The 17,133-nt window shown below is 45.8% G+C and overlaps 1 protein-coding gene across 5 annotated transcripts in view; it reads right to left on the bottom strand.

The window, feature by feature from the left end:
• The window catches only part of ZNF131 (zinc finger protein 131), a 30,406-nt gene extending 13,995 nt beyond the window's left edge, over positions 1-16,411 (bottom strand). Inside the window, exons 1-4 of one of the 5 annotated variants that reach the window (XM_066240575.1) lie at positions 16,308-16,411; positions 15,172-15,310; positions 14,160-14,261; positions 5,613-5,757 (exon numbers count right to left, since the gene is read on the bottom strand). In XM_066240575.1, coding sequence (XP_066096672.1) covers positions 5,613-5,757; positions 14,160-14,261; positions 15,172-15,295 — 371 coding nt within the window. In that variant the 5' untranslated portion in view covers positions 15,296-15,310; positions 16,308-16,411. Of the gene's footprint in view, positions 1-5,612; positions 5,758-14,159; positions 14,262-15,171; positions 15,311-15,513; positions 15,724-15,765; positions 16,174-16,207 lie in introns of those variants that run through there. The other 4 variants (XM_066240555.1, XM_066240598.1, XM_066240586.1 and 1 more) reach the window with 4 other exon arrangements.
• Between the last annotated feature and the right edge of the window lie 722 nt (positions 16,412-17,133).

Here is a 17,133-nt window from a genome sequence, read left to right as displayed (position 1 = left end):
GAGATGAGAAGTCAGAGAGAGAGATAGATAGGAACAGACAGACAGGAACAGAGAGAGATGAGAAGCATCAATCATCAGTTTTTCATTGCGACACCTTTTGTTCATTGATTGCTTTCTCATGTGTGCCTTAACCGCGAGCCTTCAGCAGACCGAGTAACCCCTTACTCGAGCTAGCGACCTTGGGTCCAAGCTGGTGAGCTTTGCTCAAACCAGATGAGCCCACGCTCAAGCTGGTGACCTAGGGATCTCAAACCTAGATCCTCCGCATCCCAGTCAGACGCTCTATCCACTGCGCCACTGCCTGATCAGGCGGCACGTACATTCCTTATTGAGGTAGCGCATGCACGTGGTATTTTGTGGAAGAGCCACACTCAAGGGGCCAAAGAGTTGCATGTGGCTTGCGAGCTGTGGTTTGCTGACCACTGGACAAGACTGTTATTCTAACTGAGCTAGGAAAAGGGGAGCCCACATTAGATACAATATCAACCTGTGCCCCTGACTGAAGAAGGTCCATTTGGGGGCACCAACAATAGCAAATAACACTTTCTTTCAAAAGCACCTAAATGCCCCTGAGACTGTACTTCTTGTGTGGAAGCCAAGCATAAGTTCCTTCCCTCCCCCAAAACTACGATGACTTGCAACTCAGGGGTGGGCAGAAGAGAACATGAATGTAAGGGAACACCACTGGTAGGCCAGTTTACTTCAGATGACTGTGGACATCTCTCCAAAAGCGAGGCTGCCCATGGTTACTTGGGGGAGCTTTCTGGAGTAGTGACTTATGCATGTATCATGGGTAGTTTTCCTAACAATGGGAGTCATCCAGCTACATAAGGCAGCATACAATTTGTGCCTGAGGTAAGTCGATCTGACCAGTGATGCCACCTGGGCTCTGGAGGCATGCATGCCGGCCTCAAATCACTAGTCAGGGTTACTAGAGATGACAGACTCACCTTAGACTTCCTCCTCCTATGGGCCAATATGGAGACTGTGCAATTGCTAAAACATTTGCTATTCTTAGATTAATGCCCAGGGTTAAATTGAGGAATCAATCCCAAAACTAAAGAAGAAAGCCCCCAGCTGAGTCCAGGACCTTAGGAGAATGTGTGCACAGTGAAGTTCAGCTCAGCAGGGAGGCCACATCCTGCTATGTGGAGTTCTGTTGACAGCTGACTTAATAAAGTCCAATATGAGAACAGTTGAATGAATTAGGTTCCAGTTCCTACTGGTCAGATTATCTATCAGTGGTTACGGAGTAGCATTCATGGGAAAACTCACCAGAAGCTAAAATAATACAGGAATAAGGACACTGTTGGCAGACAACTCTCCATGGATCCTTTCTGTTTCTCGGGTCTTGTAAACAAAGAACTGACAGCCTTTTGTTCTAGACTATCTTTTCAAGATTGTTTGTACAGCAGCCAGCCTCAGAAGACCGAGCCTGTCTTCCTCCAGAGTGGAGGGCAGGTTCACTTCATCTCCAGCCTACTCAAGATAATGGACCCTCACGAGCAAACATTGGGCAGGTTTGCTTGCAGCTCATTATAAAAGATTTGGGATTCCTAAAGATCAGAGTTCTCAAATGTGACGTAAACCACTGAGTCTAGCACACACCACCACATCACTGTGTCACTTCTGTGGAACAAGACAGGGCGTAGAGAGGGGACATGAAAAACTGATACAAACATGAAGCTCATGCTGTGAGAATAGTCCTCTGAGCTGGCATCTCACTCATGTCTGCTGCCAGCGTCCATAAAACTTAGCTTGCAAATAGGCTAAACTCTCAGACCCTTCATAGTTCTTGACAATAACCCAATCTTACAAATAGACAAAAGATATAAACAGACACTTCACCAAAAGATAAACAGATGGCAAAGAAGCCCATGAGAAAATGCTCAACATCATTAGTTGTTTAAGGAAATGCAAATTAAAACCACTATATACTAGGAAGACAGTGAAAGAAAAGGCTTCACCATACTGAGCACCAGCAGGGCTGTGGAGCGACTGGACTGCTCACGCACTGCAGGAGGGAGTGGAAAATGGCATGTCACTTTGGAAGACAGTTTGGCGGGTTTTAAAAAAATTTAAGGCCCTGGCCAGTTGGCTCAGCAGTAAGGCATCAGCCTGGCGTGTGGAAGTCCCAGGTTCAAATCCATCTCAGGGCATACAGGAGAAGTACCTATCTGCTTCTCCACCCCTGCTCTCCCTCCTCCTTCCCCCCTCCCCCTCCCCCACTCCTTCTTCTCTCTCTCTCTCTTCTCCTTCCACAGCCATGGCTCAAATGGTTTGAGCAAGTTGGCTCTGGGCACTGAGGATAACTCCATGGCCTCACCTCAGTTGCTAAAATAGCTTGGTTGCTAAGCAACGGAGCAGCAGCCCCAGATGGGCAGACCATCGCCTGATAGGGGGCTTGCTGGGTAGATTCTGGTCAGGGAGCATGCAGCATGCAGGAGTCTGTCTGCCTCTCTAGCTCTCACTTAATAATAATAAAAAAAATTAAATATTTACTATACAACCAAGCTATTTCACTCCTTGGTTTTTACTGAGAGAAATGAAAGCATATGTCCAAAGAACTATACATAATATTCATAGCCACTTTATTTGTAAAAGCTGAAAATTGGAAACAACCTAAATATCCATCAACAGGGTGCAAATCCATATAATTAGAACAGTACTCAGCAATAAAACAAAACAAAATAGTAGTACCCACCACAAGGAAAACTCTCTGAAACATAATGCTAAGTGAAAAAACCAAACACGAAAGACTACACAACGTGCAAGTCCATTTATGTGACACTCTAAACAAGGTATCAGTGGTTACCTGGGGCTGGGGATCAAGGTCCACTGCAGAGTCATGAGAAAACTCAGGGTGATGGAAATGATCCTATGTCTTAACTGTGGTGGTGGTTGCACTACTGTACACAATCAACAAAATTCAAACTCTGCACTAAAAATGGGTCAATTCTACTATATGTAAATTATGCCTCAATAGGTTGGGGAAGGACAATCTATAAGGCAACTGCTGCTTCCTAAAAAATAACAGGAACCTTCCCAGTTAAGCAAACAATGATGCAATTCCAGCGAAGCAAAATAAGGCCCTAGGCCCTAGTAGTTTTTCACTGTCAAACAGTTTACATTATATTCCAAAAATACTGGTATGCTGCAAATGTGAAGAGAGCATCTTATTCACCTTCTGTATCTGACAAGTTATACAACAATCTTCTCAGTAAAGAGCTGCCCTGACCAGATGATTTAACCACAACTACTCTTTATTTTTAAATTATATTAATATAAACAGCCAATAAGTAACAGTTGCCAAAAAACTGTTCCAAGTATCCTGCATGCCCATACTGTATATTCTGTATACAATCCAACATGTAACTGTATTTAAACTGAAAGCACTGATTGTTGTAATACTATAAGGATCCCAGTCTCACAACAATAAATTCTCTAAAAGGTTCTAAACAGGACTAGAAAAACAGCTGTAGCCAATTGTTCTTACCTTCACCTCCCAAACCCAACCTGGAATAAGTGCCGCCACCACATTGCAAGGACTTTCCCTGTAGTGGTCTTACTTATTACCATGCAGCCAAGGGCACACACAGATACATTTCTTTTCAGAAGATTCTCATACAGGATTTAACCATAAAACTGGTACTGCCCATCTACGTATGTACCCCTAGTCTCCCTCCATTTGAAGAAGGTCTGACCTAATCAGACATATCCTCAGCACACCTCTGTGGTGCTCCTCAGCTCTCTCCGCAGAATACTGATCTGGTTTTCATCAGCATGCAGCCATCCAACCATTCAAAAGGGCTTACTGCATACCTGTGTGCCATGGCACTAGGGATCAGAGAATGTATACACACTGCCCTACTGTGCGAAAACTTTAAACTCAAGTTGTCATCAAACTAATTAAAAGCTCATTACGAGAAATGCTATTTATGAATGACTATACTTCAACTACTTTTTAGTTATTTGAAATTATATCTTTTGACAAAACCACACCAGGAGCTGGACTGAATTATTCTGTCCCATGTGAAACCGATTTTCCAAACCACCCTTTAATGTTATGCCAATGATCATCATAAGGAACAGAACAAGGAGGTAACAGCAGTTTCCATCTTAGGAGCAGTGCAGGTCAGACACCATGCTAAGGACTTCATATGCATCCATTCATTTAACCCTCCCAAATAATCCTTCGTAGAAAGTGCCATTATCATCTGCATTTGACAGACAGGAAACTGAGCTGCTGACAGGAGGCAAACTTCATTCGAGCCACACACCCACGGGAGCAGAGCTGGGCTGACCAGGGCAGCCCAACTTCAGAGCGCTTGTTCTGAGACACTATAGGACAGTGCCACTATGGACTGGGAAAAATGCTGAAGTCTTCACTCATTTCATGTTTCCCTAATACTTCCTAGAAAAATTCTGTGTTTTAATACTAAGAGTGGCTCCTAAGCAATTAATTAGTTCTCATATTGTAACCATGAATAATGTAACTGAGTCTTTTTTCCTTTTTCTTTGCACTTGGTGCCTCAGAACTCAAAGCTAGATCTGGCCCATGTAGCAGTTGTACAGACTTACACGACATACACTTTGGCCATCGTATTTCTAACTCCACTGATCATCGCCCCTATGGGCCTATGTTGTTATCTTCACCAGTTTCCTCACTTTTAAAGAACTATGTTAAGTTTTGTAAGCCAAACCCTCTTTAGAGTAAACCTTGGTACAAATAATTAACAACTTGAACTCAATAGAACAGTTTACAGAGAAGTCCTTAAAAGCTGCCTAATCTAAAAGATGCCACTTGAGTTAATCTTAGCAGTTTTTACATAAGGACAGGAAATTAAGTGCGAGGGAAAGAACAATTAGTACCCAGAAGAATTTTATAAATCCTTAAGTGGTCTTAATTTGAAAACCTAAGTACTTCTAAGAATCAGAGCATTGGTTGGAGTAAAAACACCTCAGTAAGAACACTGAGCTGAGGTTCCAGCTGCAGCCTTGAACTCAAGCACAGATAAGAAATTCTCTCCCCCGAGGACCTCAAGCATTAGCATGGACAACCTGGGTTTTGTTATTAAACTAAGTTTAAATCTAAAATCCAGAAATTACCTGCTCCCTGGGTCTGAATGGCTCCCTGATTCAGTTTCCTCACCTGCAATAGCAGGATGTTAATTCTACTCTGGGGGCCAGTGGAATGATTCATAAGATAATGGATGTAACTAAACTGCCTGGAGGGGAACCTGTAAAATGGCAGCTGATTTTCTTCAAACCCTCAATCATAAAAGAAGATCTGATTGTAGCACCAAGGTTCATACAGAGTCAGAATATTTCAGTTTCTTGGGTGACACAATCAGTCTGAGATATTCCAAAGAAAGCAGCACTGAATATTTCAATCATTTGGCAAAATTGTATTGGGCATTTACATGTTTGTATGGACAATAATACAATAATTAATAAATAACAACACAAGAATAAAAAATAAATAAAACAAAACAAAAAATAAAACAAAAAACCTAAGTTCTTTATGGCAGGACACATATGATAACTCCTTGAGTATCATGGTGAACATAACTGAGAACTGACTACGCCTCATTAAAGGAACAAGCAATTACCTGACTTCAAGAGCTTTGATGGCTTCGAGCATCTGTAGAAACTCTGCTGCTTTCCACACATCATTGGCTTCTTCTTCTCCTTGTATCATTAATTTTGCTGTGTATGTGAACTCAATTAAATGACTAAAGGCCATTTTACTAACACCTGTAAAAAAGAGGTGCATTAATGCATATCCATGTTGATTTGAGTCTTACAACATTTAGACAAAAAAAAAAAAAAAAGCCCAGTGTTTGGAACTTGGTTGGTATTTGTCACTTCAGAAGATTATTTCCTAGCAGAGTTTTCATTAACAGCACAATATTTTTGTAGACAAGTTCCAGCACTAACTAGCAAACTACATTAAGACCTTTTTTTTTTTTTTTTTTCCTTTTCATTTTTTCATTTTTCTGAAGCTGGAAATGGGGAGAGACAGTCAGACAGACTCCCGCATGCGCCCGACCGGGATCCACCCAGCACGCCCACCAAGGGGCGATGCTCTGCCCATCCTGGGCGTCGCCATATTGCGACCAGAGCCACTCTAGCGCCTGAGGCAGAGGCCACAGAGCCATCCCCAGCGCCCGGGCCATCTCTGCTCCAATGGAGCCTTGGCTGCGGGAGGGGAAGAGAGAGACAGAGAGGAAAGTGCGGCGGAGGGGTGGAGAAGCAAATGGGCGCTTCTCCTGTGTGCCCTGGCCGGGAATCGAACCCGGGTCCTCCGCACGCTAGGCCGACGCTCTACCGCTGAGCCAACCGGCCAGGGCTACATTAAGACCTTTAACAAAAACTTCTTCTGGCTCTTACAAAATCCTGTCACTCAACGAGATGAGCTGGCTCACTACTCCATGTCCGACATGCTCTGATCCCTGCTAGGGAGCCTACATCAGCTACACTTCTAAAGTAGTCAATGGCCTGCCACGGCTCAGCAAAGCAAGTTCAGCACCACTCTGCTTTTATTTCAAGGCTCTTCATATTATTTTCCTATTTATCACTATTCTACTATTCTGCCTTCCAACTGTTAAAGCATATTAAACACACGATAGTGATTTTCAAGCCTACTCACTTCCTGAGAGCTTCCGTGCCTTCATTAACACGTGCCCTCTTTCCTGAATGCTCAATCACTTAAACCCTACAAATCCACAGCCCCTGAAGGCCCAATTCTAATGTCACATCTTGGCCTGACCTGTGGTGGCGCAGTGGATAAAGCGTCGACCTGAAACGCTGAGGTTGCCGGTTCAAAACCCTGGGCTTGCCCAGTCAAGGCACATATGGGAGTTGATGCTTCCTGCTCCTCCCCTCCTCTCTCTCCCCCCCTTCTCTAAAATGAATAAATAAAATCTAATGTCACATCTTTATAGAAAACTTCCTTAATATTTCTCCCAGGCTGGGCTCAGTACCTGGTCTGATAACTCATGGCCCTCTCTTGAATGGGTTACTTGAGGGAAATGATTTTTGTATCAGCACTTACTTCACGGTACCTAACACAATGCATCCTAAGATGTAGGCACACAAAGTAGAAATAAATGCCAAAGTCACTTTCAAAAATAAACTTCCAGACTCCTACTTTTCTTTACAAGTTTTCTGTTTAAATTCTGGCCCAAAAGGATATACTATATCTTTATGCTCTTTAGTCTACATATTATTTAGCCTGTTGATGCAAGGTTTAAAAAAGCTATCAACTGGAACAAAGACAAACCTACTTTTAATATACAATTATTTAATGCTAAGAAACACCCAAGTCCAAACTGCATATAGTATATACAATTTCAAATACATAAATATTTTCAGGTTCTTTCCATTTACTTTATATACCTCAATGTGGCCTTCAGGACAATAGTAAGAATACTGGTGAAACATCCACCATCCCCTATTTGTGTAAAGAAAGGACATGCTTCAGGAAGTCAGAATTTAGTTTAGTCCCAGTTCTCCATGACCTGTGTGATCTGGGGCAAATCAGAATCCCTAAGCTTCAGCAGACTCATCTTCAAAATGTTTGAAAGCAATCTGAATAATAAGAAACGCTGTAAAATGTAATGTAATATGACCACGTTACATGCTATCAAATAAGCAAACCAAAAATAACTGGAGTTACTGAAGGCTGATTGTGTTTGGGTCCACTAAACCATTTTTTTCCTGGTTGTCTTTTGACCATGTTATCCTTCATTCCATGAAAATAGCCTAAGGGACAGACTAGATTATGCTGTTTCTTTCTTTTTTTGAGGGATTTTTGACCAAATGTTTCATAGTGCAGCGAATGTCCTTTCTAAGAACAATGTGTAAGTTTTTCCTGAAATGGGATGAAATTTTGACTGTTTACTTTATATATATATATAAAATGTTTACTTTACAAGTACTCACTCACTTATTCTTTATAACAACCCTATAAAGTTCTATTATAATCCCCATTTTACAGATGAGGAAATTGAGACACAGAGAAGTCACTTAACCCAAGTCACACAACTCTTAAGAGATAATGAAACTAGGATCAAACCGATGCCACAACTCCACAGTTCACGATAAAGATTTTTTAAATAGAGAGCCCTGGCCGGTTGGCTCAGCGGTAGAGCGTCGGCCTAGCGTGTGGAGGACCCGGGTTCGATTCCTGGCCAGGGCACACAGGAGAAGTGCCCATTTGCTTCTCCACCCCTCCACCGCGCTTTCCTCTCTGTCTCTCTCTTCCCCTCCCGCAGCTAAGGCTCCATTGGAGCAAAGATGGCCCGGGCGCTGGGGATGGCTCTGTGGCCTCTGCCTCAGGCGCTAGAGCGGCTCTGGTCACAACATGGCAACGCCCCGGAGGGGCAGAGCATCGCCCCTGGTGGGCGTGCCGGGTGGATCCCGGTCAGGCGCATGCGGGAGTCTGTCTGACTGTCTCTCCCTGTTTCCAGCTTCAGAAAAATGAAGAAAGAAAAAAAAAAAAAAAAAAAAAGATTTTTAAATAGGATGATGGCAGGAAACAGTCCTGCCTGGAAGTTTGAATACTCATAGTCTCATTCACTACAGTCTCACAATCTCTTATTTATAATCCCAAAGTCTCCTAATCTCTTAAAACCAGAAGCTTCCCACAAACTTGGCAGGAAGCTTTGATCTGAACTGACAAGAGGCTGGTGACAGTCTTTATCACTACTATTATAGTGAAGTAATGTGCTACACTGCCAATATCTTACCTGTTCCAGTGTGTGCCCCTAGACCCCACTGGGATTATTTTGTAATACATATACTGCATTATTGTTAGAAAATTCTAAAAATTTCGAGAAACATCTAGCCTCAAGGATTTGACTGTGGGCTCTGTTTCCAATCTTGGTTAATCAGAATCACCTGCAGACTTAACAAAAGCATTGGCCCGATCTCCAAAATCAAATTGGGACAGGGAACTGTTTCTTAACAGCGCCCTGTGCTTACGTAGCCGGTCCAGCACTGTTCACAGGAATAAACCACGGGCCAGACTGATTCACTAACATGAACTAAACTGTAACTCCTACCCAGGAAGTGAAGCAGTGCGAGATGACACAAACATTTGTGGCTGCAAAAACATTTTATTCTCTATCAGGACTCGTTTGGTAACTTGCAAACCTCAGCCTGCTGTCTATCGATCACATACGTCTTTCATAATAGAAGTGTGCTGTAGAATACAATTTTTCTAAGCAAGTTCTAAGGAAAATGTTAATATTAATACCTTCTGCACCTTCCTTTCTTACATAAAAAACAAAAGGAATGCATTCTGAAATTTCTCTAGTCAGGGAATTCCCCCAACTGGTGAAAACTCTCACTCAGAAAGGATGCATGAACATGTACTTGGATGTCTGTCCTTGTAAGAGCTAAAATTTGACTCGATGGTAGAGTTGCTGTTAGAGAAAAAACTAGGTTCTTATGGATGTGATTTCAGGAGGAACAGAGAAGAAATGGATTTAGAAAGCTGGAGGCTCAGGTTTTAGGAGGCTGCGCTCCAAATAAGGAAATTAATGTTCGTTGGACATTTTATGTGGTGTGAATCCAAGTCACAAGCCACAAAGCAAATGGCTTTGAATTTCTGTTTGAAGCCAAAGGTGAACCTATGGTTCTAATCAAAGGTCACTTACTTTACCAAGGACCTAGAAAACAGAGAGAGAGGTAGCTCAGCTTGCATCTAATGACAATTTGTAGTCATAGAGCATATTAGAATAGAAACTTATTTTATATGCATGTCACTTGCTTATACAAAACCCCGTAAGGCAATGGTTCTATGGCAGTGCTGCCCTCGCTTTCCTGTAAACAGGCATCATCTAAGGAAGGATCTCAAACTGATTCACTAGTCCTAGGGTGAGACTAAGAGTCTACACTTCTAACAAGCTCCCAGTTATCCCCATGCATCACTGGTCCTCAGACCACACCTTAAATAACAAGGACCTAGACCCCTTGTTGGCAAACCGCAGCTCGTGAGCCACATGCGGCTCTTTGGCCCCTTGAGTGTGGCTCTTCCACAAAATACCATGTGAGGGTGCTACCTTGATAAGGAATGTACCTAACTATATACTTTGTTTAAAAATTCTAACTCTCAAAAGAAATTTCAATTGTTGTACTGTTGATATTTGGCTCTGTTAACTAATGAGTTTGCCGACCACTGACCTAGACAACTTCTAAATATAGATGCTTGGATCCCAACTGTCAAAAGACTGATTTAACTCATCTGGAGATACACCTGGGCACTGGTACCTGCAAAAGCTCCCCTGGTGTTTCTAATGTGCCACTAAGAATGAAAACCATCACTACAGGTAATTACTCATATTTTACAGATGGGGGCTCCAGTCTGGCTATGATGCAGAAAGCACACTCTACCATATGTTCTCCACTCATTACAACTAAAAATCCTGGAGAGAATACACAAAGCAAACATACGAGGACTCTAAGCAACTAAATGGAAGCAAGCAGACTAGAGAGAGATATCAAGTGAAGTAAGTTTCCTGGATTTCATTTTTCCTCTTATAGATCCCAACTTAGACTTGAACATGGTCCAAACTCTGTAACTGTGCGGCAGGTGCAGACAGAAAGCTCCAAGAGAAACTTTCTGGCTAGAGAACCAGGAAAGAAGACAGAATGTGCGTGCAGGTGAGGGGAAAATACTTGGTTTCTATTGTTCCATCTCAGACCTCCTCAAGGTAACCCCAGTGCCAATGCTGCACACCTGTGCTTGGTGGCCACCAAGCAAGCACCTGAAATCTAAGAGAAAGCTCTTCTCTCTGGGAGAACTAGGAAGGACACCAGGATGGAAAGAGCATGAAGAGAATTCTTGTTTCTTTTCCCCTCCCTTTGCTCTCAACACAGAAGTGGATCCCACGGCGGGAAGTGTACAGAGCACGGGGGGCGGGGGGGACCCCAGTTCTGCAGCTGAAGGACCGGGAGTAGGCGCTCCTGGGAGCTAACACACGGAGGACACCAGAGTGACCTGGAGAGAGGCCTTCTCCATCTGTGCACGCAGGCAGGCTCAAGCTCAGTGAGCGTGCAATGACACGTGCAGAACTGACCTGGGGACAGGCAAAGGCTTTGAGAACTGCACCAGTGTGCACAACCACCCGCACACCAGGGACCTGAATAACACAGCAAAGGTTCTGAAAACAAAATTGGAACAGGATCCTAACCAGGTTGACTGCCTCCTAAAATAAACCAAAATCAGAACAACAAAAGCATTCTCTAGAGGTTTTTAAAAGCATCCAGCGTGTGACGATGTAATACTCAAAATGTCCATTACATGGTCCCAAATTACTTAATATATACAGTGTGTCCGTAAAGTCATGGTGCACTTTTGACAGGTCACAGGAAAGCCACAAAAGACAATAGAAATGTGAAACCCATACCAAATAAAAGGAAAACCCTCCCAGTTTCTGTAGGATGATGTGGCAGCATGTGCGCATGCACAGATGACGACGTAACACCGTGTATACAGCGGAGCAGCCCACAGCCATGCCAGTCGAGATGTGGACAGTACAGAGGAAAGTTCAGTGTGTTCTGTGGCTCGCTAAATTCAAATCCGTGACCAAAGTGCAACGTGAATATCAGCGCGTTTATAACGAAGCGCCACCAAATAGGAATAATGTTACTCGGTGGGATAAGTAGTTGAAGGAAACTGGCAGTTTGGTGGAGAAACCCCGTTCTGGTAGGCCATCAGTCAGTGACGAGTCTGTAGAGGCTATACGGGTTACCTACCTAAGGAGCCCTAAAAAATCTGTGTGTGAGCCCACATCGAACTGCACTGAATAGGTATGAAACTGGGAGAGTTTTCCTTTTATTTGGTGCAGATTTCACATTTCTATCGTCTTTTGTTGCTTTCCTGTGACTGGTCAAAAGTGCACCATGACTTTACGGACACACTGTATTTTCAGAATAAAAAAGAAAGCCGGCCCTGGCCGGCTGGCTCAGTGGTAGAGCATCGGCCTGGCGTGCAGAAGTCCCGGGTTCAATTCCCAGCCAGGGCACACAGGAGAGGTGCCCATCTGCCTCTCCACCCCTCTCCCTCTCCTTCCTCTCTGTCTCTCTCTTCCCCTCCCGCAGCGAGGCTCCACTGGAGCAAAGATGGCCTGGGCGCTGGGGATGGCTCCTTGGCCTCTGCCCCAGGCGCTAGAGTGGCTCTGGTCGCAACAGAGCGACGCCCCAGAGGGGCAGAGCATCGCTCCCTGGTGGGCGTGCCGGGTGGATCCCGGTCAGGCGCATGCGGGAGTCTGTCTGACTGTCTCTCCCCGTTTCCAGCTTCAGGGGGGAAAAAAAAAAAAAAAAAAAAGAAAGCCAAGATGCCCAAGGTTAAACAACTGACAAAGATTAAAGCCAGGACTAGAAGTAAAGTTTTCTAATTACACACCCAGGCTTTCTCCAGGTGAGCCAGGCAGATAGGATAGCAATCCCAAAGTTATCGGCTTAGGAAGACATTGAGCTAAGCTGATTCTTTAAACCTAAACCTGGCAAATAACAAAAACAGAAAGTGTTCTTAGCTTTCACGTTCTTACTGACCTACAGTTTAAACACTGAGGGCTTGTGTGTGCTGTACAACAATGGACATAGCTGGTCAGAGGTACTGAGAGATACAAGAGACATCCCAAGGTGATTGACTGGTCTTCAGAAGAGAAGACCCTACTTCTCCAGGTGTTAAGTAGTCCTTGCTGCACCACCTGTGATCTATATTCTAGCTTGGCCATTTACTTTTTAAGATTCTGCTCAGAAGTCAACTCCTCTTTGCAAACTTTTCCATCTCTCTGAGGTAGACTAAACCACTCATTCCCCTCCTCAGCGACACCATTCCACCATAAAAGTCTCTGCAACACTGCACTCTTTTCTTTACTGTCGCTCAATCGTGATTAAATCTGCAAATGTTTAAAGGTTTGTCTCATTCATCAATTCTTCATTTCATGGGTCTAGCTAGCGTAGCACATGATAGGTATTCAATCGCCCAATAGCCCCAATTTACTAAGCTTTGACGATTCACTAAACACTATGCCAAGCACTCTGCATGCGATTTCAATTAACCAAGCCTATTGACCCACTTATCAGATGAGGAGGCTAATATGCAATTGAAGTCAAGTAGCCTGCCTGTGGTCGCACCTGAGATACCTCAGGTGAATAAATGCATGAAATCTTCTAATCTTGTGATAGAAACCAACACCATCCAAGCAGCTGGATTCCAACTTTAGTAAGCTTTGTGGATTTCCACCATGCCTGTGCTCTGTCCATCACTGATAACCAAAAGGTAACCTACCCATGGACATAGCAGCTAGAATGTTAGATAAACTGAAATGTACCAAAATAAGATACAAAACCAAAACTCAAGAGCCTAGAAAGAAGCTAAAGTTTGATATTTATGTAGGAAAGCTGACTTATTTCCTAAGACGCAATTGTAATCCCTTCACTAGCTGGGCAACCCTGGGCAGTAAGCTTTTGGAGCCTGTTCCCTGAAGTATAAACTGGAGATAATACTACTTATTTCAATGGACTGCTGCTGTGAATCTCAGGAAATGTACATAAACTACATAGCACAATACCCAGCAGTTGGTGGACCATTCATTACTACAGAAAAGTCAAATGACCACAAAAAAAAAAATCCCTTAATGCTGTGAGACAATGTCCAGTGGATAACCCTGCATCCTCAACCTCCTACAGCCACAGGGCTTTCCGAATGCTACTTCAGCTCACCTCCCCTAACCTGCCCACATTATGGCAGTCCCCTTCACACTCCACACCTCTGCTAGCAGAGGCCGCTACAGTATCCTTCAGCATCCTCAAGGTCTGAAACACAAGCCCGCTGAACAAACATGGGACTTTACTTGTAATTCATATTTTCAAAAGTAAGTGGGTGACCATTAGTTTTACAGCGAAATAGACGCCTTTAAGAGACCAACACCACCTAACGTAGGAGTTTTTCCTGGCAGATCATTGTAGCAAGCACTTTACTGAAAGTAAGAATTCTCAGGTGTCAAAAGGACAGTTTATCCAGTCACCCAACAGGAACCACTGACACCTGTATCCCATGTATCTTGCTGAAGTAACTGTCTAATTAAAACTTCATCAACTAGAATGTTTCCTAAGCAGTTATACTTAAAACAAGCACTTACCTTCTATTTCCACCAAAGGTTCCTGAGTAAATTCCTGAAAGAATTTGTAGAAGAACTTACTGCAAGCAGCCAAAACAGCCTTGTGAGCCTTAAAATGGTGACCTAGATAAAAAGAAAATAAAATACAGTCACAAAAAATCAAACATAAAACTAGGAAACAAGTTAGGAAATTATATAAGTCCTCATATCCTCATAATGTAATTCTGACTATATGAACTGAACTAAAGTCACACTATTCTTGGCAGTTATTGTGACAAATTATAATTTCAATTAGACACAACGCCAGATCTTTATCTCAAAGACCTTATTAAGTCAGTTTTATAAAAGGCCACTTTACAACACTTCGGGATGCACGAACCTACTACTACTTAATTAAAGTGACAGGCACATGCTACTCAGTTGAAACTACTAAATATAAACACCACTTAAAAGGTTACAGATCATTTGGAAAGTGAGAAGAAAAACCACAGAACAACTGTGGAGATGGACATGTTTGCTATGGGAAAAATTTTCACATGCCTAATAATTAATTGGAAGAAGCCAATTTCACTCCATTTAAAAGACCACCAAGCTGGGTTTGCCTCAAACACAGTGACAACACCCAAGGCTGATAAGCAACCCCGTTTGACTTTGGGGGTTCCCCAAGAGGGTACCAGTGCTGCCAAGTATTCTCTCACCGTCTCCTTCTGAGACCATTTGAGAAACTAAACAAAAATCAACTTTTCCCACGTCACTCCTGGGAGCTACTCCTCAAAGCAGCTCATCCACCGGAGGGCTATCAACCAAACCCTCCCTGTCCCCACACCGCAATCTTGCACTGGAGTATGCAATGAGAAAACTTCAAGAAGTTCAAATGCCATGGTTCTGTCGAAATGAAGTCGCGACAGGCCACCACCGGGCGGCCTGGGTCCCAGCGCAGTCCCCCGCTGGCTGTGATGGGGAACCCGAGGGGGTGGGCAGGCAGGTGAGGCCGAAGCCCCGAATCTGCCCCCGAGCCCACCACCGCACCCACCGTCCACAATCAGGGTGATGTCAGTGAACCGGTCTTGCTCTCGCTGCTCATTCAATCGGTCTAGGATCATCTTGTGATGTTCAGGGAACTCCTGCAGGCACTCCATCGTCTCCTCGGCCTCCATGGCCGTCGGGGTGCTCTACAAGAGAGGAGCATGGTCAGGTACCCCCATGAGCTCGGGCCGGGGAACGGAGCCCCAAGAGCAGAACACAACAAACACCCCAGCGACGCCAAAGGAAGGGGGGAGGGCGAGGCGGGAGCGCAGGAAGGCGAGAGAAGAAAGAACGGCGAGCCCGTGGCGGCCGCGCGCCGGAGCCGCGGCCGCCGGACTCCGAGCCTGACCTAATTGGAGACGGGAGACGCGAGCTGGAGCGGGGTGGACACCGCGCCGGAGGCTCCGGGAGCGCACGCCCGGCCGGGGAAAGGGGCCGACCGAAGCCGCGGCCCTCTAACGGCCCCCCCGGCCCTGCGGCCCGGCCCTGGCTCCCGCCGCTCCGGGACCCGGTCCGGCCCGCGGCCCACAACGACTCCCGGGTCGCCTCTCCCTCCCTCGCCCCCCCTCTCCTCCCCCGCCCGGACCGGGCCGGCACTCACTCAGGGAAGGAGGAGCGGCCCGGGCCTGCGCGTCACTGACGTAGACGTAATGCGTCACTGCGTCGGGCTTCGGCTGACGCGGCCGACGACCGAGCGCAGACCGTGGAGGGACGGGCCACGCCCCCACGCCCCCCCTCTCCCAGCGGCGGGGAGGAGCCAAAAGTGGGGACTTGGCGCTCGGAGACCGTGAGGCCGCGCGCGCAGGGCGACGGAAGTCCGGCTGTAAAGGGCTGGGCCGGTGCCGGGCTGGCCGTGCGCGGCGGCGGAATCTGCGGTCCCCCCCACCCGCTTTCGACCGCAGGTGTGACCACTCGCATCCGGACCGCAGGACGACCACGCAGCGCCGGCCCCCAGGCTTTTATTCCCGGGCCCGCGGCCCCGCCCCGCTCCGCCCCCTTCCTCCCAGCGCCAGGTCGGCCCGCCTGCCTTAGCTAGCTCTTACCTAGCTCGGGTCCTCCCGCTCCACTCCGTCCCTCAAAGCCTTTCCTGCCCTGCTCTGCTCTCCCCTCCCGGGGCGCGGCTCGCCCCGCACCTGCCCCTACCCCTAGGCAGCGCCTCGCCCTCCATGTCCGCTGACTGCCGGACGCTTCTTCCGCTGGGGCCGGCCGGCGCACGTGCGCTCGCTCCGGGGCCCAGCGGCCACGGGCGCGAGCACGTCGGGCCGCCCTCTCCGCACCCAGCGGCCGGCACGTGTTCGCCAGGCCCCAAGCTGGCGGGGCTGCACCCCGATCGCTTCCCAGTGTACTGTTACGGCAGCTGTCCTCTCCCCCCCCCCTCCGCGCGCTTAAAGAGGCCACTGACCCATCATCAGCCTCACGTGATGGGCTCCTTCATCCATCCGGGAAAAATAAAATGTTTCCTAAGGAAAATGAGATAGCTGACATTATTTTCTCTAAAAAAGAGAAGCTATTGGGAATTAGGGAATAACTCTAAAAGCTAGATGCAAAAGTAAATGTAACCATTTCAACAGACGTTATTTGAGCGTCAGCGCTGTGGTAGACCCTGCTTAAGGGACTGGGAAATCCTGGATGAATAGGGTATGTGGAGTCTCCGCTTTCCAAATGTTGGGCAGATAAAATATATTATGCTCACTTTGTTAAAAACGGCGCTGCCCATGAGGAGGCCATCGCCCAGGTGATATTAATGTGTGTCTCTGTGGGCAGGTAGAATCCTTGTAGCCTGGTGCTTGGTTTTGGGATTAAGCCTTTCCCACCCGTTTTGATGTGGGGCGGTACAATCCAATCATACCTCAGAGAAGTATCTTTGTATTAGAGACTTCCCTATTTTGTATATTGGATTAAAGGTTTGGAATCTACACTATAAAATGGGGGCAGAACAGGAGCTTGCCCTCTTGGTTCCTGGGATGAT

This window comes from Saccopteryx bilineata, chromosome 1 (genome assembly GCF_036850765.1).
Source record: "Saccopteryx bilineata isolate mSacBil1 chromosome 1, mSacBil1_pri_phased_curated, whole genome shotgun sequence".
NCBI lineage: Eukaryota > Metazoa > Chordata > Mammalia > Chiroptera > Emballonuridae > Saccopteryx > Saccopteryx bilineata.
Note: the sequence above shows the minus strand (reverse complement) of the source record. Positions and strands in the feature narration are given on the sequence as shown.